The 25,623-nt window shown below is 33.4% G+C and overlaps 1 protein-coding gene across 1 annotated transcript; it reads right to left on the bottom strand.

The window, feature by feature from the left end:
- Nucleotides 1-610: 610 nt before the first annotated feature.
- On the bottom strand, nucleotides 611-24,104 carry LOC128225785 (deleted in malignant brain tumors 1 protein-like). The gene is made up of 8 exons (XM_052935684.1): nucleotides 24,020-24,104; nucleotides 11,114-11,207; nucleotides 10,806-10,915; nucleotides 8,521-8,685; nucleotides 6,339-6,429; nucleotides 1,486-1,610; nucleotides 889-1,137; nucleotides 611-765 (listed from the first exon to the last, which is right to left on the bottom strand). The coding sequence occupies exons 1-8, from the start codon at nucleotides 24,102-24,104 to the stop codon at nucleotides 611-613; spliced, it is 1,074 nt and encodes a 357-aa protein (XP_052791644.1).
- Between the last annotated feature and the right edge of the window lie 1,519 nt (nucleotides 24,105-25,623).

Here is a 25,623-nt window from a genome sequence, read left to right as displayed (position 1 = left end):
CATATAACCAAGTGCTTTAAGATGTTAGTGCAGTTTCTAATTAATCTTCTTGTTAATCAATGATTTTTGAAATTCACACAATAAACATTTTTCGTAACGTAACAGAGAATTTATCAGAAATTGTATTGTAATCGAAAGAATCTTTTCCTTATGTACATAATTTATACATACAATCGAAACTCGCATTGTCGAACTCTGTTATCTCGATGTCCCGGTTATGTCGAACATTTATCCATTTTTTCGATTTGATTTTAAACTTTTTTGTATTTCGAGTATATAGAATGTAATCGAAAGAATCTTTTCCTTATGTACTTTTTTATACATAAAATCACAACGACCATGCGTACCTGGAAATCTGAACCAAACCTGCGTAATTTTATGATTTTACAAAACGTTGGATAGTTAGATGAACTCTATTGTAGTGTAAATAATATAGACAATTTAAAGACAACACCATGAAAGAATATGGAAAAAAATTAAAGGCTGGACAATTAAAACTGTCAAAATTTATGAAGCCTTCACGTTGAATAAGTGTTGCAATATGACATCATTGAATAGCATTTTCACACCGGGTTATGATCGGGGATTTCCGGATTGGTTCGCTGATTGGTTAACGGCCTGGGGAGAAGGGCTGAACTTTCGTAACGTAGCTAGGGAGCGCATTCCGAAGGCAGAGGCGCCTTATTAACCAGATGGCACCGACGACGCCAGCGCCAAGGGCTGCTCCAGCTGCAGCACTTCCAGCAACAACAGGGATATCCCGTCCTAAAATAGCAGGCAATTTCAAAAAACTATGTTGATTTATTTGCTAAAAGCAACTTCATGTATATGTTTCAAAGTACATGTAACTTTTAATCGCGTAACTATCACGACTAGACTATTTTGTACCGCAAGTGGTTGTGGCCCCCGTGGTAGACGACCTCGTTTCCGTTGTTGTTGGAGCGTTTGTTGTTGCGGTTGTCTCACTGAGGATCTCTACGTACTTGAGAAGAAAACCATGCCTTTCAACAGAGTAGTCGGAGAACAACTTTATTATGACGGCGTTGTCGGTTGAAGTGAAGTTCAACCGTGGGTCCTCAGCGTTTGTACGGGTGGGACACATTGTCATTATTTCGTTATACTCACATATGTAGAGACCTGATAATGTGTTTAAATAATAGAATACCGGTTTTTAATAATTAGTAAACAATATCAGTTACTATCGTCTTTAGTGAGACTGAAACAAATAAATATATTCTTTAGTCACGAGGACTTGTCACGAATAATAATCATAATAATAATAGCTTAAAAATACACAGATAAAAGGCTGACCTTGCAAACATTTGTTTAGTAAATGACCAATATGATCACAATGATTTCGTCTTCAGAAATAAAATGCACTAACATTCATGTTTATTGTTGGTTCTAACAATAGAAACACGAAATGTATGAGCTTTTTCAATTGATTTTGAAGAAAAATCGAGATAATATGAGCACTGCTCTTACCATCATGAATGCTGAAGTAGTCATACTCGCAAGTTTCGTCCTCCTCAACTTCCATAAACATTACTTCTGCATACACCGTTGATGAAGCCGTTGACCCGGATATTTCCCATCGGCATCTACTATCACTGGAAATAAAAGCAAACGGTCACACCTGGTTGAGAAAAGAACTTAACTTTCTTTTTGCAATTTCTGCCATTGGAAAAAAAAAATCGGTCACGCCTGGTTGAGAGAAGAACTTAACTTTCTTTTTGCAATTTATGTTACTGGAAATAAAAACAAAACGGTCACCCCTGGTTGAGAGAAGAACTTAACTTTCTTTTTGCAACATCTGCCACTGGAAATAAAAACAAAACGGTCACACCTGGTTCATTCTCATTCATCAGAGGTTCGATCGTAATAAATCTGACCTGGTTGAGAGAAGAACTTAACTTTCTTTTTGCAATTTCTGCCACTGGAAATAAAAACAAAACCGTCACACCTGGTTCATTCTCATTCATCAGAGGTTCGATCGTAATAAATCTGACCTGGTTGAGAGAAGAACTTAACTTTCTTTTTTTGCAATTTCTGTCACTGGAAGTAAAAACAAAATGGTCACTTGCAATTACTGTCACTAAAATTTAAATTAAGAGAAATGTTATATGCATCGCTGGTATTAACAGTATGTGTATACCACGTGATAAATTACGTCATATATGCTACGACGGAAGGCAACATTTTGCTTAAAATGAAGACTTAAAACAAAGATAACTTTTCTTTTACTAACCTGTTTTAAATGAAACAAACGGCAGTCTATGCCGCTTAAAGAGCGCCGCCTTCGTTTTATTACCGGAGTTTGAGAAAGTGATTAGTCTTATCAAACACTCCGACAAACCTGTATGCAAAATAATGTTTTGAAAGTGCTCCGTAAGACGGCCGTTTTGTGAAAAGGCTTGTCGACGTGTTTTAAGAAACTTAACTCTCAGTCCAACTCTAGTAGAAGACCGAAGGCGGGGCTCCAACAGCGGCGTTGCTCTATGTTTTATTCAAAATGGTAAAGAAATATTAAAGTTATCTTTGTTTAAAGTGTTCATTCGAAGCAAAGTGTAGCCTTCGACGTGCATACCACGTGATAAATTGCGTCATAAATGCTACGTCTGAAGGCAATATTTTGCTTCAAATGAAGATTTTAAGTAAAGATAACTTTACTTTTAATTCACCATATTAAATGAAACATGGCGCAGTCTATGCCGCTTACATAGCCACGCATTTGGTCGTTTACTACAGTTTAAATGAGAGTTTAGCTTCTTAAAACATTTTGACAATCCTCTTCACTAAACCACTGCATGATGGAGCACTGTCAAAACATAATTTTGGAAACAGGCTTGTCGAAGTGTTTGCTGAAACTTATCACCTTATCAAACTCCGGTAATAAAACGAAGGCGGGGCTTTTTAAGCGACATAGACTGCACTTTCTTCATCTCTCACCATTTTTACAACTTTTTTATTTATTTGTCTTGGAAAGAGCAGATTTTTGCATAAACATATGCAAGCCAATGATATAAGATTGCTGACAAAAAATCAGATCGTAGATTTTCATATTTCCGTTCGGAAATAAGTGTTTAATGGCTTAAACCGTTAGTAACGATTTAACGTCAGTGCAGCTTTAAATGGGTGAAGAAAAAAAAGTTATCTTTGTTTTAAGTCATAATTCCAAGCAAAATGGTGCCTTCCGAGCATTTATGACGTAATTAATCACGTCGTATACACATGCTGTTATAACTGGGGCAAATTTACAAACGTGTTACGATAAACATCATATTCCCGGACCTGTGCATCATATTACTGGGACAAATGTACGAACATGTTACGATAACGCTCATATTTCCGGACCTTTGCATTTTATTACAGGGACAAATGTACGGACATGTTACGATAACCCTCATATTTCCGGACCTTTGCATTTATTACTGGGACAAATGTACGAACGTGTTACGATAACCCTCATATTCCCGGACCTGTGTATCTTATTACTGGGACAAATGTACGAACGTGTTACGATAACCCTCATATTTCCGGACCTTTCCATTTATTACTGGGACAATTGTACGAATGTGTTACGATAACCCTCATATTCCCGGACCTGTGTATCTTATTACTGGGACAAATGTACGAACGTATTACGATAACCCTCATATTCCCGGACCTATGTATCTTATTACTGGGACAAATGTACGAACGTATTACGATAACCCTCACATTCCCGGACCTATGTATCTTATTAATGGGACAAATGTACGAACGTATTACGATAACCCTCATATTCCCGGACCTGTGTATCTTATTACTGGGACAAATGTACGAACGTATTACGATAACCCTCATATTCCCGGACCTGTGCATTTAATTACTGGGACAAATGAACGAACGTGTTACGATAACCCTCATATTTCCGGACCTGTGCATTTAATTACTGGGACAAATGAACGAACGTATTACGATAACCCTCATATTCCCGGACCTGTGCATTTAATTACTGGGACAAATGAACGAACGTATTACGATAACCCTCATATTCCCGGAAATTTGCATCTTATTACTGGGACAAATGTTCAAACGTATTACGATAACCCTCACATTCCCGGCCTGTGCATTTTATTACTAGGACAAATGTACGAACGTGTTACGATAACCCTCATATTCCCGGACCTGTGCATTTTATTACTGGGACAAATGTACGAATGTGTTACGATAACTCTCATATTTCCGGACCTCTGCATCTTAATACTGGGACAAATCTACGAACGTGTTACGATAACCTTCATATTCCCGGACCTGTGCATTTTATTACTAGGACAAATGTACGAATGTGTTACGATAACCCTCATATTTCCGGACCCTGTCATCTTATTACTGGGACAAATGTACGAACGTGTTACGATAACCCTCATATTTCCGGACCCTTGCATCTTAATACTGGGACAAATCTACGAACGTGTTACGATAACCCTCATATTCCCGGACCTTTGCATCTTAATACTGGGACAAATGTACGAACGTGTTACGATAACCCTCATATTTCCGGACCCTTGCATCTTATTACTGACACAAATCTACGAACGTGTTAAGATAACCCTCATATTTCCGGACCTTTGCATCTTAATACTGGGACAAATCTACGAACGTGTTACGATAACCCTCATATTTCCGGACCTTTGCATCTTAATACTGGGACAAATCTACGAACGTGTTACGATAACCCTCATATTTCCGGACCCTTGCATCTTAATACTGACACAAATGTACGAACGTGTTACGATAACCCTCATATTTCCGGACCCTTGCATCTTATTACTGACACAAATCTACGAACGTGTTAAGATAACCCTCATATTTCCGGACCTTTGCATCTTAATACTGGGACAAATCTACGAACGTGTTACGATAACCCTCATATTTCCGGACCTTTGCATCTTAATACTGGGACAAATCTACGAACGTGTTACGATAACCCTCATATTTCCGGACCTTTGCATCTTAATACTGGGACAAATCTACGAACGTGTTAAGATAACCCTCATATTTCCGGACCTTTGCATCTTAATACTGGGACAAATCTACGAACGTGTTACGATAACCCTCATATTTCCGGACCTTTGCATCTTAATACTGGGACAAATCTACGAACGTGTTAAGATAACCCTCATATTTCCGGACCTTTGCATCTTAATACTGGGACAAATCTACGAACGTGTTACGATAACCCTCATATTTCCGGACCTTTGCATCTTAATACTGGGACAAATCTACGAACGTGTTAAGATAACCCTCATATTTCCGGACCTTTGCATCTTAATACTGGGACAAATCTACGAACGTGTTACGATAACCCTCATATTTCCGGACCTTTGCATCTTTATACTGGGACAAATCTACGAACGTGTTACGATAACCCTCATATTTCCGGACCTTTGCATCATTATAATGCGACAAATGTACTAAAGTGTTATGAGGTCTTAAACACATTTTTCTTTGATCGTCAGCAATATAATTTGAAATCATTCCGTTTTTATTTGTTTCCTCATGCTACTATTCCATTAGAAGAAGGTCACACACTTTTACTTTTATGTTTCTTCTATCATGCATACCAACCAACATATAGTAAATTTTCATTTTTGTTTCCCTCATATCTACCAATCAAGAGCGAAACCAAACTTATTACTGATACTAATGGATATAATTATAACCATAACCTAAAATCTTATTTCAATGACATTAATAATGACATAAAGTTATGCATAATTCCCGCCATGCATGTTATAAGTTGATAACGTTTTGATATCCAGTAAACACTATTTATTGCAACATGTTAGAAAATGAGAGGGGTGATTTTGTAAGCGTTCAGCTATTTCCTTAATCATGACTAGAAGATATTTATAGTAGGTTTTATTTCAATGATTTTTTTTCGTGAAAATAAATAATGTATAAACTAAACAATTCACGAGACTTATTTTTATAACATAGTTGCATTATTTATATGACCAAAATTTGTACCTTTAATTGATTAAGTCAATATCACGAATGGACCTTTTCTATAAACGTTGAAAATATCTGCAGCAAGAGCTGGATAATTTTAGGTTTGGTCATAGCTTGCCAAAATTTGATTGGTTAATGTTTATCTAATAATATCTAGTAACCAATCATATCATTTACATTTGCAATCTAGACTAAAGATAACCTGTGGGCAACTTATCCAAGTTTTATACAGTTTGCTGCTGTATGTATTCTAATCTATATATGGTCAGTCACACAATGGTCCTAAAGAAATATTATTGATTTAAACTAAACGCCTCAAGCCCACATCGCGCGTATCTTACGGTGGGTAATAGTAGGGAAAATCCGGTGACGTCAGGTATTGTGGTGTCACGGTTGCCACGAGTGACATGGTCTCCAAGCATCCGGTACCCGCTGGAATGAATTCGTTTATAAATATACTTGCAAACCAATTCCTTGCATGATATATTTTGTCTCAAAATAATCTAGAAACAAATTGTGAGGGTATGCTGATTTCTTAAATCAAAGCCAAAACTAGCAATTGAGAGGCAAGTAGTCCATGTATATGTTCTCGCATATTAGGCCACGTCAATTAATGGATTCATACTAGGGATGTCCTATTAAATCGTATAATGTGTTTATATTTTCTTTATCTGATACTCTCAATCTGACAAGATTTGATTAGCAATCATTTTTGTCATATAAAACTCACAGATAAAACAAATTAACAATGTTTTTTGAAGTTTGTAGCTAAAACATAATACCCATGGTATACATGTACGGAGCTCGCCAGCGAATTCAGATGTATGCGTGGTACGTTGGTGAAAGTAGTTCGTAAAATTAATAATAAAAATAATAATAATAATAATAATAATAATAATAATAATAATAATAATAATAATAATAATAATACTTATAATAATAATAATATTCACTAATTGTGTTTCAACGTGTTATTTGTAATAACAAAATTTAGATTAATTTCTATTGAAGTGTATTATTGCATAAAAATAATATGGATTCCAAAATGTGAAGTTATTAGATTAACTGCTAAATTGAAATTACTACGCGATCTACTTGCAGCGTAGTTTTAATCAAAGATTCATCTCAAAAGACATATTGATATAATTAGATACCATTACGATGAAAATTGCAGCTTTAAATGATTCATAAGTAAATATTCACAAGCATGTTTTTTGCCATCAATGGGTTCATCGGAATACTATTGTTCTTTTCAATAACTCATTCATCCGTCCCTGAAAAGCACTTCAACCTGGAGTTTTAGTTCCCGGAAGCAGATATATTATATTTCAAATGCCAGGCTTTAATTTTAGCTTGTTTGGGTGCGGTCAAATTTTCTTGTATTAAATAATTGTTTGTTTCTAATCAAAAAAGTATGCAAGGAACATTGACGAAGTTCAAACACACGACTTCATTGGAAGAATATATTTATCTCCTACAGAGTTACTATTCATTACTATTCATTATTATACATTACTATTCGTTTCTATTCATTGCTATTCATTACTATTCATTATTATTTCTTAATATTCGTTATTCTTCATTAATATTCATTACTACCATTCTTTTCATTATTATTCATTACTATTCATTACTATTCATTATTATTCATTATTATTCATTATTATTCATTAATCTTCATTACTATGCATTACTATTCATTGCTTTTCATTATTATTCTTGAAAACAAGATTGTATCGGTTAACTTTACCAAGGTTATTATGAAGTGTAAACGGAAAAAAGTACCGGTCTTGCCGACGATGAACGAATGCTAGCCTGACGAGAATGTTTTGGCCAAGCGTCCAAGTAATGTGTCACGTGGTTAAGGATCATTAAGGAAACATGCAACTCAAATATACAAACAGTAACAAAGTGATGTATACATACACTAAGATAGATGAAACATTTCAAAGAAGCTTTGTATGTTGCAGGATATATACCTTACAGAAAATGTGTATTTGAAATGAGCAATATATTGCAATAGGAGGGGGGGGGGGCTATTCTGGATGTTGTATACACTCATCTGGCGGCTGATTTTTTGCTGGTCGGTCAATTTCCGATAGCTTCAATTTAGAAATCAAAGAAAGCGACAGTTCTTCAAACAAACGGAAGATAAAAGGGCCTTTGTTGTATGGTGTTAATAAGACAATAATAAGAATAGGTTATTGAATTTACATGGTAATATACGAGTTCTTAGCCGGACAATAGGGCACGATCTAATTACGCGCCAGATCGAGTGCATATATTTTCAAGTAAATACGAAAACACGTTTATTTAATATACTTCCAAAAGTAACAGATGGTTTATTAACCGGTCAATGACGTTTCCGATATTCGGAAACAAATGACATAAATAATTTCAGTATCACAGCGATATGTACTAAATGGATTACATCAATACGAAATCATATAAGCGATCTTATTTGAATTGTTTATCATTGTAATAATACATTTGTCGCAAAGTTCTACAGAAACAAAGTCTTACATGTATCCCGAGCTGATAAGTAGGTAAAGGTCATTCCATTTCCGAATGTTGAATTGTCCGTCAAGAATACCAGCATAGCATAACGACCGGATGTGACATAAATTCCGGTTTCACCAATTGCACCACACGCGGGGTTTTGAAGAAAGGAGTATTCCGAACTGTTTCCTGATGAATATAAGATAAATAAAATTAAGATATTTTTCTTTAAACTGAGATATTCATTTACTCCTATTAAAACATTTGGCAAAATGCCGCGATTGTTTTTGAACCATGACTAAACAAGATGCAGATCACCAGCATACCAAGTACCTGGATACAAGCATTCTTCAGATATTGAACTGAATTTAACCACGACCTTTACTTTTGACCAACTCACGTAAAAAAAAGCGTGTTTTTTTCAATTATTGATAGGAAACTGCGTATTTTCAGCTTACGGTCACAACGACCATGACCTTTTAACAATGACATCAAAAGCAATATGGTTCATCTGCTTGTTATGACCAACCTGTCGTCAAAGTTTGAGGTCCTTTTGGTTCCGTTTGGGCGTACTTTAGATATTAATCGGAAACCGATTTTCAGCTTAGGGTCACAACTAACTCGGCATTTGATCGACTGACCTCATAATTAATATGGTTCATCTACTGGTCACGACCAATCATACTACCACGTTTGAGGTCCCTGAGTTGAATGTGAATCGATCTTTAACTGAGGTTCACCATGATTTAAACCTTTGACCCACGGTTCTCAATATCAATTAAGTTCATATCATGGACATGACCTACTTTCCTTGTAAGTTTAAGTTTCCTTGGGTTAAGTGTTCTTCGTGTATTGATCGAACACCGATTTTCAGCTGAAGGTAATCTTAAGATCACCACGACATTGACCTTTGACCAACTGACCTCAAAATCAAAATGTTTTATCTGCTGGCCATGACTAACCTGCCTAGAAAGTTTAAGAACACTGGGCCTAAGCATTCTTCAGATACTGTTCGGAAACCGTGGGGACGGACGGATGGACGGACAGATAGACGGACGGACAATAAGATAACTATATGCCAGCTTTTGGGGCATAAAATTCCAGATGCTGTTAAACTAACAATTGTAAACTTAAGGCTTAAGGATTTTAGTTATGAGTTAAGTGTGATGCAAGCTTTAGATGATTAAGGGAAATTCTATACTCTTCCATTTTATAAGGGGTATAATAACACAAACAGAGCTGTAAAATGAGCATTTATGATATTTAAAATAAAATTCACGTGATTGTTTACTCAACAATTAGCAAGAATTCAATGGTCTGAACAAACAAACTGTACTGTATGGAGAAGAATGTTAGAAGTACTACCAGGCCCGTATTAAGAAACTTTTAAATGTTTGTAATTGATTATACAAAAAACAAAACAAACAAAAAACAGAAAATATTAATTTCAAAAATGATTAGAACTTGTTTAAAATGCTCCAGCATAGAAACAATAGTAATACTCATCTATTTATCTAAAATTAACCACATATATCCTATATATTTAAAGTCCCAGTACAAGTATATTTTAGTTATGTTAACTTATTAAAATGTATGTTAATCCAAATTAATTCTCGTAACGTTTTTGACATTTAAACCCCCAGTTGATAAAAAAAGTGTGGTCTAAATTTGTCGCACATAACATCACTACGAATTTGAATATTACGTGAGTTTACTAAGTATACTAATAATTTTCATATTTTAGCTAAGACGTAATTAGTTCAAATAATTATTAAACAAAATAATCATACTTACACTTTTATTTTTATAACATATTTCATTTGAAAGCTACATTATATCAATTTGATAAAAGGAGGTAAAAAGATAAATGATACGACCTTGCTTATTTCATAGTTGGGTTACGTACAATTCCTACAGTATATCATTTACACTGTTTCGTATAATGAATTGCCATTGTACTTTTAGATTTACCAATTTATTAAAAATCTGATTATTTTAAATAAGGAAAACATCCCCCGAAACTTTTGTTGTGAGTTTTAATGAATCGGGCCGTATGGTTTGTAAACCAAGCTATAAATAACCCGTGGACAAGTTATTAAATACCCATTACATTTGTCCAACTATGTGTTATAACCGTAAAAGACATTAGAGCGTAGAAAATAAAAATGAAAAAAAACGCGATGAAAAACAAGCTGTCGCAGCCGGTTGCATAATGCTTACGACTTATAAGTGTATCTGAACTGCCTTCCTGCATTATTGCGTATATTGCCATTGCAAAATAACTAAACATTAATATCCAATACTATTACCGTCGATGATAGCAAAGTAATCGTTGCAAACAACATCAACTGAGTCAGAGAAGAGCATGATTTTCTGGCCATCCGAACCCGAGTCAAGTATCCATGTACAGTCCAAGTCGCTGTGGTAGGATAAAAGAAACTGCCGTACACTTTAATGTTATGTTTATTTCAACGTGTATTGTTTATAACAAAGAAATATCATCTTTAAGCAACTGCTACAAATGCTCTTCAATTAAAAAGTAATTTGTAATTGTATATACACATGAGATTAACATGTATGTTAAAGTAATAGATTTAGGAAAATCATTCTTTCACACCTGTCGTATCCATTCGGATAGTTTGGAGTTTCAAGGTTAGTTGGCACCTCCGTGGCGTGCAGGATCAAGGTAGACCCATTACACTGGCCTTCAGCTTGAAATTGAAAACAAACTGGCATTGAACAAGGAATTAAACTGACATTGAACAATGAATAACACTGGTACTCATACTGAATAAGGAATAAAAGTTGTATCGGACATAAATATAACTGCATTGAACAATATATAAAACTGGCATTAAACATGGAATAGAACTGGCATTGAACCAGGAATAAAACTGGCATTGAACCAGGAATATAAATGCATTGAACTAGGAATAGAACTGACATTCAACAAGGAATAAAACTGGCATTGAACAAAGAATAGAACTGGCGTTGGATAAGGAATAAAATTGGCATTGAATTAGGAAATAAAAATGCATTGCTAAAGGAATAAAACTGACTTTGAACAAGAAATAAAACTGGCGTTGAACAAGGAATAGAACTGGCGTTGAACAAGGAATAAAACTGGCATTGAACTAGTAATAAAATGCATTGAACAAAGAATAAAACTGGCATTGAACAAGGAATAAAACTGGCGTTAAACAAGGAATAAAATATTGAGCAATGAATGATACTGGCACTGGAGACGTTCTTTAAAGGAAAATGATGAACAACGACATTTTACAATACTAAGACATTGGCGCATTGAACAAGGATAAAAGAACATTGACATTGTACACTGATATTGAACAGCGGACCTTGCTTTGTAGTGGATATTTTCAACTTTTGGCAGCACAACTCGTAGACATATGTTATGCCTTGCTAACGCGATGAAATGTAATGCATATCTCATAAAAACAAACACTTACCGTCTAATTCAATTGCAAGTCTCAGTATTTCAGCGAAAACAGAAATTTGTCGTAAATTCAAATATTTCGAAGAGGGTCATAATGCCATTGATTTGTGTGGAACGGACAATGAATGTATGGCTATTGGCCGATTACAAAAAAAAACACATCATAAGTCATAAGTAGTGCTATACTTAACTTAAGGAAATGATACGTTAGGAAAGGCCTGAAGAAGAATACCGATCAAAAACTTTATCATTAAAATTGACATACTTGTACAAGCTGGTTTAATTTTATGACCATCAAAGAAATTTTTAAACTCATTATTTTTAATATTAATTATTCATAAAAAGTATCGTATTATAAATGCAATAAGATTTTTTTATAATTTTACTCCATTGTTTCAAAACAAAATATTACAACCACAATACATAAACTTCGCGAAAAAGAGAAAAAAATCCATTTGCAAAAAACAAAACCCGCACTTATTTGCGTTCGTATTTTACTTGATTTCGAGACTTGAAAGACACTAACATTCCGTTTAATTCTTCTTTGCATTATTGTCCCTACCTGTCTGTTTTTATGGAACTCTATTAATAATGACGTGTTCAAAAATGTGGTTTTAACAGAACTTTTAAACACATTAAATATATTGTCAAGGGATATAAAGTTGACCAAAAAGAGTATAGTGCTGTATAATGCTGTAAATGTTGTCCATAAAATAGCGTACTATATCTTTAAGACCTATTTTGTAAGCGAACGAAGATCAGTTTATGTTAATATCTTAAATTATTTGTACTACGATCTAATTGTTCTCCAAAGTCATTATTCAAACAAAAATGTGTCATCTCGTGTTTTGAATGATTTTGTGAAATGTACTAAAGGTACTAGTCATATGTTATTTCTAGATTCGACATGTACACTATGTATATATGCATAATTCTTTGTCTATGTGATTATTTGGAATGAACAAACGGATTGTAATGCTTGGCAATTCCAAAAAGAAAATAACTACTTTGGCTTATTTAAAGTTTTGCTTGTATTACATAAATGTAATTAAAATCTGCGCCATACAAACATAAGATCGACAATTTAGTACCATGTTAAACACTAATTTGCTTGCTTAGTATTGTTAGCTTGGCTTAGAAAGATTGGTGTTGGAACTAGCAAACATAATTGACATCAACAAGCATTTATGACGTCTTTCTTTCATACTTGAGTTGTTCATGTAATTTCCTTTTTATAAGTCACCTTAATTGTTAAACACTTATGACTGAAAGGTAGCTATATTTTAGACTTACATAGTCTGCAATACTAGGGTTAGGAATCACGTGACTTAAACGGGTCTCAAATGGGTCACCACGGGTCACAGCCGATGTAAACAAAAACTTAAGTGACGTTAATTTCTTAACCACTTTTTTGACAGAAAAGAAATGAAAATATTTATTAGCCTTTTAAAGACTATCAATGCTATTTTCTGCTTCTACAGGAGTGAAATATTTTATTTGATTGTATTTTAATGATGCAATCCTTGGCCAGAAATTCATCGTTGCAACGTTCTACAAATGCCGTCAAGTTAAAAGTTCGGCCAAGGATTGTTAAAGTGTGTTTAAGACGCTTCTTATTAACTTTCCCGAAATCAAGGAAAATCATAATATGATCTTTTTTCGAAAGCTCAAGCGATATATTATGTAGAATAATAGTGTTTTCACTTTTCTTGTCCTTTTCTCATTTTATTCTGCCATTTCATTTTATTCGATTGCTCTTGTATTTCACCTATGTAAGTAAAAATCGTGCTGACTTTTATAAGTTTAAATCCAATTAATTAAAGAATTCTATGTTCATGATTTTATATAGATTGTCTATAATAGAGAGCATTATTTTGTTGTTGTTAATTTGTGTACGGTTAAATAAATTCCTTATGTATATTTTAAAAATGGCCATTTCAAAATAAGAAAAAAACAACATCTATTTATATAACAAAACTATAACAATATTACACTGACACAACAATTATACTCTATGTCTCTCACTACATTTGGCGTCAAGTAATTGGCTGTATGAAGTCGTCTATAACTGTGTAGACAATCTAGTTATAAATTTGAGTCATCAAATACATCTTAACTACACGTGAAAATAGAATACCGATTTAAAAGACTGTGAATATTGCTGCATTTAGATTTTGAGTTTTGGACTACCGTGCTTGTCCCTTTACGAAACATTGTATTACTGAGAATTTGAGCTTTCCATGACTGTCAATATGGACATCCTCAGTCATTCCATTCTTTCTGATTATTATAAAAATCCTACCTTAAATATGCACTCCGAAAGATGTATGAATGACCACTAATCATATTGTCTATTGTTTAGTAGTTTTAGTATTCCTCAGATGACTGAAGGATATTCATAATGTATTTGTATCGGAACTCGAAGTTTCGTATCTATTGTAAGCGACTGTGTGTACACATTATTTCCATTTAATAGAGTTAAGTAAAATTGAGATTCCAAATTTCATTATATATTTCTATTTTCAGGTTTATATTGTTTAATGAAATGCGTGTTGCCTTTTTTACAATTTTTTGTATTTTCCTTAATTTTATCTACAAAGTTAGTTGGTGTGTTACATGATATGCCTTCATTTTCAACCGGTTTTCCAGTCACCTGGTGAATACTGCGGATAAAAGCATGATATTTAAGAGAAAACATGGCTACCAATATCGTATAGTCTCGATAAGTCGTTAAAGTCATTAACAGACATATTATGTCGACATATTTTACACCCCTATCATGTTAACTAATGTTTTATAATTAGGTATTTTTATTACGCATTTGTTCCATATTATTTATTTTGCTTCTATCGTAGCATCCATCCGTCTTATATGTGAACGATGCTCATGATTGTGTAACTTCTAGAAGAAAAAAAATGAAGATTTTGGTTTTCGGATCCAAACAGCTTTTAATTTTTTTATCATTTGCATATATAGTTTGACCCATTTCGATTATTTGTTATATAAAACAGTATTATTTTTACCCAACTTGCTTTAATTGCTTTAACAAAAAGACATTACGTTGAGCATTTTTAAACCACCATTTTCATATTCTAGAAATATTTGATTACTTGATATTTATCTGGTTTCCATTCTATAAGAATTTGTATATTTTGTTTTGAATCGTTTTCATACTTGGCCCAGATGGTGTTTCCAATACTGTTAGTGGGAACAGACTTTTGAGAACGTTTTTATTAAAGTAATTTTGCCAAATAAAGAACAATTCCGATTTTCTTCAAGACATGTCTCAAATTGTTAAATCTTATAAATGAATTTTACTTTTTCCATCTCTACTGTGCCGTTGGTAAATTTAAAGCCTAGCACAATGTTTTGAATGATTTGCCAGTATATTTCCTACAAAATGGTATGACAGCGTATTTAAGTGAGTCTAATCGAAAACTGCACATTTAGCTTTAATTAATCATAACCCTGAAACTTTCCCAAAATCAAGTTCCTCGAAAGTCGTTTGTGTTCCGTCCATAAGGAAACATGCGTCATCCGCAAAAAAAGTTTGTTTCAGTTCTGTATTATATACATTTATACCGTTAATATCTTCATTTGTATTGCTTTTGATAGCAAGCACTTCTATACAAATAAGGAAATAATATGGAGATATGGGGCATCTTTGGCATACACCTTTTAAATGTTTAAAACGTCAGATAGTTAGCCGTTGTTGAAAACACGAGCCTTTGCAACTTTATAAAATAATCAAATCCATTTAATTATTTGTTCACTGAAGTTAAATTTTTGAAAACATTCAAACATAAATTTGTGATCTAAGCTGTTGAATGCTTTGTTAAAGTCTGAAAAATATAGTAGTCTGTTTATATCATTTTCATTTACAAAATTAATAGCTTCTTGTAAAATACGAACATTTCCCCAAATAGATCTACTTTTTATAAATTTGGTTTGTTCTGTACCAATAATGTTATTCAATAGGGGATTTAAATACATTATATTATACTAAAAACAAAAACACTCACACAATCCAATAGTCTGGACGAGAATCAATAATAATGTTAGAATTGAAGACATAATCCTAACGAATCTTTGCTTAAAATACTGCTTGTCGTTGTTTACATACAATATATACTTCCGATATTTTGTAAACAAATTGCCAGCTGAACACCCTTAATTGAAAGAGCACATTGTGTGATGTCGATACGGAGTGTTTTTCTCACATAAATTAAAAAAGTGGCATCTATCTTATTCAAAATGTCATAATACTAGTTCATGAGATTCATGTTTGCTGTTAAAATTGGTGTATTTGTTTTTAAACATTACCATAAAAATCATTATACCTTAAGGTCAGAGGGACTAACTGAATAGTATCTGCCAACTTTTGTTAAGGTCAGGTCAATGTACGAATTCGCTCTACTTTGATTGTATTAGTTATTTTTTTTGCTGGATTGTAAAGAGGCCATGAGAAAGTATCACTAGTGGGGTTCGAACACAAAACCGCGGATAAGAAACGGATACCTATACCACATATAAGCCGACATGTTATTATATGGCTCGACATAAAACAAGGCGACATAACTGCATGATCACACAACCTGTGCATACAATATACTCTTCCATATTCTGTCGATAACATTGTTATACCAAACCGTTAACAACGTACCAGCTTCGTTAGTGCCTCCGAGTCAAACTTTTCTCAAGAATGGAATGGTACAGCTTTTATGGCCATATCGCCCCATTTTGTTGTTGTTGTTGCAGTAAGTTTTATTTGTTGGCAAACTAATGGCGTTGTTAAATGCATCGTACTTGTGCAATGATTTTGTAATCCTCAGCAACATAGGTTGCTATCCGTGTTACCTTACATAAACGCAGAATTGCCTAGATACAGCCGGCCGGTGTCTTATCGTCGAATGGATATGGGCTTTAACGTTTCCTTTGATATCTGTTATCATAATGGAATATTTTTTGTTATAAGAACAATAAAGCATTCTTTGAAAGTATGCGTGATCTTTTTAAATCATTATGATTATTAAGAATAAATGGTACACTCTACAATGGTTACATCAGGAGTAATATAAACAGCCACACCAAAGCAATACTCGTACTGTGATAAACATGTTCCGAGAAACTTAGCCCATATTCATTTTCGTCTAAGTTTGAGATTCAGACTCGGAAATGCAAATTTGATTTTTTTTTTCTTTGGGATAAAATGTTTGTAGTAAATGTTAAAACATAATAAAACCAATAAGGCTCTTGTAGTAGCAATTTCATTTTCTAACAATACGATTTTTGTTTTTGAGTCATAAATCTGAAGCTCAGTCTCTGGCCTCAAAATCACGAAATAAAACTTAAGTTAATTCCCAATATCAGTCTTAGCTCATTTTATCACATAACAGTTTGACAAGATACTAAATTGAATATGCTTACCGAAAGTAGTACTTAAGTTCACTTTATTAGCATTATTATCTTTACTATTAATATGCTATTTTATGTACATTTTCTGCTGTAGAAATATTTGTTTAGGATTTTGAGCCATGATGGGTATCGACATTATGCACAATATTTTTTTTTTTTAATAAAATCGTGCTGTAATTTGGAAAACAAAATATTGTAAAATATCTCATTAACTAGTCTGTACACGCATTTGTGTCCATTTTTTGTCCAGTGCATTACTCGCATTTTTGTGTTGAGGAATACTTGACGATCATTTAAGCGAGTATTGATTATTGACATAATGGAGGTTACAGTGGTAACAAAGACAGCAGCGAAGATGGCCGTCGTTTTATGAGCGCATGACTAGTCTTTTAGTATATTAAAGTGACACTCTTTTTAAAATCAATACATACACATGTATATCAAACATCAATTTTGACTAATAAACCTTTAACTGCTTACTTAATAATGCATTTATGGAAGAATTTAAGTCCTGGTATTAACAAGATTGTAATCGTGTATTTATAGCAGAATGCGCAAGAATATTAAATGATTGTTGAATGCTGAAACATTTGCTGTGGTCTACTATAGTCTCATATTAAAAAGGTTGAAATACCATGTTTTATGTTAATTTCTCTTAAAGTTGCACTCTCACAGATTGAACGTTTTGACAACTTTTTTTTGTCTTGGAACGAGCCAATTTTTGCGAAAATCCATGAAAAACAGTTATATAAGACAATTGACAAAAATTCATATCGCAGATTTATATATACAAGTTCAAAAATTGATGTTTTATGCATTTATCTTAAACCGTTAGTAACCGTTAGTAACGGTTTAAGCCATAAAACATTAATTTTCGAACGGATATATGTAAAATCTACGATCTGAGTTTTTGTCAGCAATCTTATATCATTGGTTTCCAAAAATTTGCTCTTTCTAAGACAAAAAATAAAAAGGTTGTTAAAATGGTCAATCTGTGAGAGTGAGGCTTTAAATTAAACTCGGTATCCTTCATAATAACCATTGTTTTCGACAAACTATTTTTTCTCATGGTTTACTGAGGTCATTCGAAAGATAAATATTTGTTTGTTTAAATAAGTGTTAGCATACAAAAATGTATTATAAAAATAATGATTGATTACTTTAAACCTCTCGATATTAAGTTACTTTTTTAAAAGCTTTGAAGATGTAATCCTTAATGACTGTAAACGGGGAAGGTCGCCAAAAGAGTGATGTTTCCCAGAGGGTATAGTATTACATTGAAAATGTTTCACTTTAATATATGGATCTTAATGAATAGACGATAAATGTTTTATACTGAATTATAAGGACATTATAAGCATTTTAAAACAAGGTCAAATTGATCGTTTGAATTTGTAAATATAACCATTATCGACTGTTTTATTACTTCATTATATTTGATTTGACTTTATTTTATAAAAGTCATATAATTACTATACTAAAATCGCAATACACTTTCAATGCTATTTTATCTCGTTTTCCATATCAAAACTTAATAAAAGTTAATTTATTAACTAATATCCAGTGCGCCCACTTCCTACACAAAAGTACAACCCAAATTGGATTGATTTAATTATCGGGGTATGAACGGAGTTGGGCTGGTTAAAGTGTATGGAGTCCGACTCCACGCGTACTGCGTTCATATCCCCGATCATGATAATCAATCACGCAATACAATACTTATAATTTCAATAAAAGTTCATTCAAGAAATGATGCAAAAATACTTCATTTCAATAAAGAAAAACCTTACTTTACCCGGCCGTAACCGGAACAGTTTATCAAATTACGTCACACTAACGCGGGAAAAATAAATCCCTAAAAATCACTTTTAAACTAAAAATTGAAATACTTATGACAAAACTACATTTTATATATCATCAATTTACACTTTTTCATCTGTTGATTTCAATTTTTCGAGCCATGCTGACACAATACAAACAATAACAAGATCAACAATTTTCTATTAACATGTATTTTGTTTTGCGATGATTCGCGATACGATGTGAGTTTGGTATGTGGTCACCAAGCCGGGCAAGTGGGTTTTCTCAGGGTTCTCCCCCACAACACAAGACCACACACTAGCGTAAAATCGTGCCCGCGAGTGTGATTAATATAATGTTTTAATAAATTGTTTCAGTTGTAAAATAAATATATTTAAATTAACAGGTTTTTGTGTGCAATTTTGTCTGGAGTGTAATTTTCTTATATTTTTCTGATGTGGATCTGAAAATTATCTTAAAAGCGAATGTGGATACTTAGCATTATGCAGATTAAATTCATATTAGCCTACATTGCAAACCTGTTCAATGTTCAGGTAAATGTCTTTTGTTTATAAAAATGCTTTTTATATATTTTGTTTTGCTTTAAAAAAATGGTTGTATGAAAGTTATGATGTAACATTACATTTTAACTGTTTAAATTTAATATAATATAAGATGCACTTTTACTGCAAAATAAGATTTATCACAATTTATAATATTGTTTTAAATTTCAAAAAATGATGAATAAATGTCGAAAACAATGGTTCTTATAAAGGATGAGTTTAATTTGAAAGAAATGAGCATAAAACACGGTATTTCCACCTCATGAGACTACAGTAGACCACAGTAAATATTTAATCATTCGCCAATCATTTATTATTTAAGCTCTTTCTGATATAAAATACACGGTTACAATCTTGTTATCAGTAATTAAAATTTTCCATAAATGCATTATTAAGTAAGTAGATAAAGGTTCATCAGTCAAAATTGATGTTTGTTATACATGTGTATGTAGTGATTTTGAATATGGGTGTCACTTTAATGAAACGACGATAAATCGTTTGATGAACTTCATAATGGCATTATTATTCATATAAAATGGTAATTTAAAATTTAAATGTAAATTTAACCATTAATGACTGTGTGATTGCTTCATTATAATTGATTAGACTTTATTTTAAAAAGCCATTATATACTAATATCGCAAATTTGTATTAATCATAGTTTATCTCTTTTCCCATATCAAAACTTAATAAAAGTCAAGTTAACCACACTCATCCAGTACTTAACAAGCTACATGATTACTATAAACGACAGTCACATGTAAGCCAATGCCGAAGTATCAATGTTTAATTCCATCCATGCTTTACCGACCGTGTGTGTTAATATGTTTTGTACCAAATAACCAAAATACATTTTGGCTCAGGTTAAAAGTGTTTAGCGGGGTGTTTCAACCTAGGACTAGGAGCTAAGCCAATTCCAAAACAAATCATTCAAACACATCAGGTCTCCAACAACTTTCTATATGATTACAATCAAGCCCATTTGGTACGTTTCTTGTTGCATATTACAAGCCCACTTACTATCAAACACGTTCTAGACAGGTTATACCAAAGTCAGCCAAGAGATTTTAAACCAATATTTGGCTACAACCAACTCTATTCAGCAAAACAGTCAACAAAGATTGGCTCTTCTCAAGTTTATCTTGTATTCAAACAGCCGTTTATCCCCCCGTTTGATACAAAACATACCTTCATGGTGTTCTATGAAGCTAAAACAGTGTCCAATAAATCTGTATTGGATATCATTAAGTGTCAAATGAGTCCAACTATGCTCTACCAGGCCGAGGCAGTGCTCAGTTTATCCTATTGTAGCTTCAGTAAAGCTGATCTAATGTCAAACTTACCACTGAATGGTACCCAGTAGCATTCACACGGATGTGCAGCTCTAACTAAACCTATTCAGTGCCAAAAAAACTACTTTTGGCCAACAAAAAGCCTACATTTTGGCAACCTAAAGCTCATTCAAAGCCAAACAAATCATGGGCTGCTTTAATTAAGCCTATTCAATACCAAATAGACGACATGTTGGCTATAAAAATACCGTTCAGATCACAAAAAAACGGATGTGAAATCTGAGTTTGACTACTCAGTTCTCAAAATACCAGATGTTATCAATTAGTTCAAAGCCAAACAAAAATATGTGCCGCTTTCAATAAGCCTAGCACTCGGTCCAAAAAAACGTTTTAAAAGCTATGGAATCGTTTAAAGCCAAAGCCAATAATTTTTAGCTCTTATTAAGCCATATCAGACCAAATGTTTAACAATCATAAAATCAATTCAGACCCAAGCAAACATAAACACGGCTCTTATTAAGCCTACTTAGTGCAACAAAAGACATTAAAACCAACGTAAAACCCCCTCACAGGCAGAGAAACTCATGTGCAGCTCTAATAATCTCAGTGTCATAACGAACACTTGTTTACTAGTCAACTCATTTAGAGTCCACCAAACACATGTGTAACTCTATTTTAGACTGTTCATTACTAAAACGACCACATTTTGGCCAATTTCGAGGCAAACAAACCCATTTGTATCTCTATTTAAGACTACTCAGGGCCAAACAGACCACATTCTGGCAACCATATAGCCTATTTAAAGCCAAGCAACCCCATGTACAGCTTTTATTTAGACAACTTAGTGCAAATAGAGAACATTTTGACAATAACCCTATTAGAGCCAAACAAAGCCATGAGCAGCGCTTAGAGCCAAACAAACCTATGAGCAGCGCTTAGAGCCAAACAAACCCATGAGCAGCGCTTAGAGCCAAACAAACCCATGAGCAGCGCTTAGAGCCAAACAAACCCATGAGCAGCGCTTAGAGCCAAACAAACCCATGAGCAGCGCTCAGAGCCAAACAAACCCATGAGCAGCGCTCAGAGCCAAACAAACCCATGAGCAGCGCTTAGAGCCAAACAAACCCATGAGCAGCGCTTAGAGCCAAACAAACCCATGAGCAGCGCTTAGAGCCAAACAAACCCATGAGCAGCGCTAAATAAGCCTTAGTGCCTTAAAAAAAACTTGACATATAAGTTTAGGCTTTTCTTAGCCCAATGAATCGGAGTGTAGCTCCATTTATACACATTTGGTTCCAAACAAACGCAATTGAAATTTCAGGTTTGCCATCACATTAAGGCACATTAATGGTGATGTATGTGCAGAAGTATGATATCATTTATTTGGTCAAACTTTGTTCTTAATCTATAGTAGATATATCATAATTTAATTATGTGCATATTCCCAAAATTTCCACGTTTTTATTTACTTATCAGAAACAAGATTCACACCATCAGCACCAGTTTAATCACTGTCAGCTGTATTGCAGAGGTTTCCTTTTCATGAATTAATACATACTCAACTAAGCTATAGAATAGCAAAATGTTTTTGGCTGCAAATTTCTTAACAAAACTGAACTTGAAACACTGTTTAAGAGATAATTTTTAGACAGGCAATCTCCAAAATAAGTTATTGTTTGTATAACGACCCTTGACTTTATTGTGGTCCGTTGAGTGCGATTAAAGTATAAGTATGTAAGACAAATACTCAAAATTGAACATAAACACCTCATGGAAACGCTCATTTGCACCAACATTTGGCAAAATGTGCTAGTTCAACACCAAGTTGTTTGAATTTAATCTGGCACTTTTCTCTGAAAAATGAAATAGTATAGAACTTGATGTATGACACCAGTTCTGCATCTTGTAAATAAAAATGCCATCATTTACCTTCAAAAACAACAAAAAGAAAATATAAAGAAATCTCAACTGCATGTTTTGGTTATTCTACTTTCAAATGACCATGATCTGGACATTGAAGTGGTCATAGTTATGGATACTGATATAGGATATATGTTATTCCATTCCGCACTGAATTAACTATGTATTGTACATCTGAATCCCTCCCCTGTAGTATCTTATTTATAGAATTATTATACAATAAATAGTTACAATGAGGTCAAATTCAGAACTACAATGAGTTTTCCCGTTTATTGGAGATTTTCCTTTCATATCCGTGTTTTATACGTGTGTTTTACTGTTAATATAGGCAAAATATTACATTCTCTTACATTATTTTGTAAATCAAACATTATTCCAGGTATGTTTCATAGACTGATTTTCATTGAAAGCTGGTACTTTCGAGTATGAAGTTCATCTCCACATGGACTCATTTGATTCTTTTTGTGGTCTATTACAAAAGTCTTTAGCTAAAACTAAAGCCTAATCATCAGTTCTAGAGTGGCAAATACGCTCTTAATCGATCTGAAAGACCGAGGTTGACTTTAGATTTACTGTATACTACAAGTACTTTCATTAAAATCCTGTTCGTATAATCACGAAATGGAACTGCATTGTGCTAAATTTACTGAAGCATTATCATTTTTAGTTCTGTATAAGTGATGAAATAAAATCGCGCTTAAATCATCTTATATTATACTGACTTTAATATTTGAGACATAATCGATTTATCAGTTTGCAAATTTTAATCGATTACAGTCAATTAATTGACCATAATTCTTTTAATATATTACAACACTTCTTCTGACAAGCCACTCTTTGTTGATTATTGGTTTTGTGTCAACGTATATCGCTCGTGCGCTTTAAGTAAATGTAAGAGTTCAATCTTAAGCTCGCTGTATTTTCTGTAAATCGTCAGATTTGTTGAGCATGACGGCCAACTGAGGAAAACGGACGAGAGCTTGTATTCGCTGTAAAGTCCTAATATGCTACGACAACAAAACGAAAACAAAAAGGAAATGGAAAAACAAATGTGTTTTGTTTTGCTACCTTTTCTCAACCTGTCGCATATATGAATAGAATATTCCAAGCAACCTCCTCGTCGACGTGTTCAATCTGCTCGATGTTGTCACAACCGTAATCCATTTCGTCATTTCTTCCGTCGTCAAAAATGCAATCTGCTATATTTGTTTAGTTATTTATGGCTGATGATCTGAACTATTTAATATTGCGGACCCAGGTAAATATTCAACCGATACCTACCAAGCGGATTAATTATAACGTTCCATGTAATAGTTCATACATGCAATGGTAAGTTAATTATTTTTTAATAGTTATAATCAATCGCAAAAATGTTTGTTTTATTAAAAATATTGCATAATTTGATATTGGCAATTCTGTACGATTCGTCCATTGTGTCTTTTACTGCACTTCAGACAACTATAAACATGAATACCCTACTTGTAACATACGTGTACTTTTTCAAGTCAAGGGAAGCAAATCTTATGAAAGATAGTAGAGACGAGTTGTCTGCAGTGAAATTATCAAATGGTATCAATTCACTCGAGCATAAATGAAATGATCAAGTTACCATTCACCAATATTTTTCATTCTTTCACCGATATGCATGAAATAAACGGTTTCTTTCATGTTTTTCTGTAAAAATATGGAATTTTATCATCAACAGTGAAAATATGATAATTTCAATGCAAACTAAAATCTTTAAGAATAACTTTTTAAATCAAATGTAGTTACTTCCCATTGAGCGAAACTGGACACCTTACTTTTGAACAAGTGAATTTGGTAAAAAAAGTATGGGAAAGTGCATATACTGACATGTTGTGGTTTTGCAGAAAATAGTAAGACAAAAAAGGTTAGATACTCCCCCCCCCCCAACAAAAAAAGGAATACAAAAAATAAGAATAAAAGATAATAATAATGAATGTATGTACAAACGAACGGATGAACGAACAACGAACAAACGAACGAACGAACGAACGAACGATCGAACGAATGTATGAATCAATCAATCAATCAATAAATCAATCAATAACATTTTTAAAGTCTACAACTCTTACATGATATGTGTGTAAAACATTGTGAATCAAATTCAAATTTGTGAAGTGTGTTTTTCAAAATCTCTAAGTTAAAAGACTTTTTCCACATTTGCCCTGAAGCACAATCATAAATATCTGATTATATTAGAGAATCTCACCCTTTGCATTTGTGGCACTAAAACAGAACATATATAACAGAAAGAGACTAGCTAAACACTTGATTCATTGTAAGCGTTCGACTATTTACTGAAATATATTTTTGCTGACATGAGCCACATTGTGAAATAGATAAATGACACGCACTAATACTTATTTTTTGAATTAGTCATACAACTCTTACAACAGCAAGACCTATCTACCTGCCTAGAAAGTTTAAGCTCCATGAGCCGATGTGTTCTTCATAATTTGGTCGGAAACAAGGTAACCACGACATTGACCTTTGACCAACTGACCTCAAAATCAAAAGTCTTAATCTGTTGGTCATGACCAACCTGCATAAAAAGTACAAGAACTCTGGGCCTTAGCGTATTTCAGATGTTGATCGGAATCCATGTGGACGGACAGATGGACGGACTGACGATCACATAACTATATGCCACCCTTTGGGG

Source organism: Mya arenaria, chromosome 3, assembly GCF_026914265.1.
Source record: "Mya arenaria isolate MELC-2E11 chromosome 3, ASM2691426v1".
Lineage (NCBI taxonomy): Eukaryota > Metazoa > Mollusca > Bivalvia > Myida > Myidae > Mya > Mya arenaria.
The sequence above is the reverse complement of the archived record's forward strand: the minus strand, read 5'-3'. Positions and strand labels throughout refer to the sequence as shown.

Bases quoted from the DNA above. Each gene is read 5' to 3' on its own strand.
- LOC128225785 (XM_052935684.1), bottom strand. From the start codon at position 24,104: ATGGATTACGGTTGTGACAACATCGAGCAGATTGAACACGTCGACGAG. The intron at 1,611-6,338 runs GTAAGATACGCG...TTTTATTTCCAG, and splicing joins TTTCCCTACTATTACCCACC to TGATAGTAGATGCCGATGGG. The intron at 1,138-1,485 runs GTAAGAGCAGTG...ACACATTATCAG, and splicing joins CTACTTCAGCATTCATGATG to GTCTCTACATATGTGAGTAT.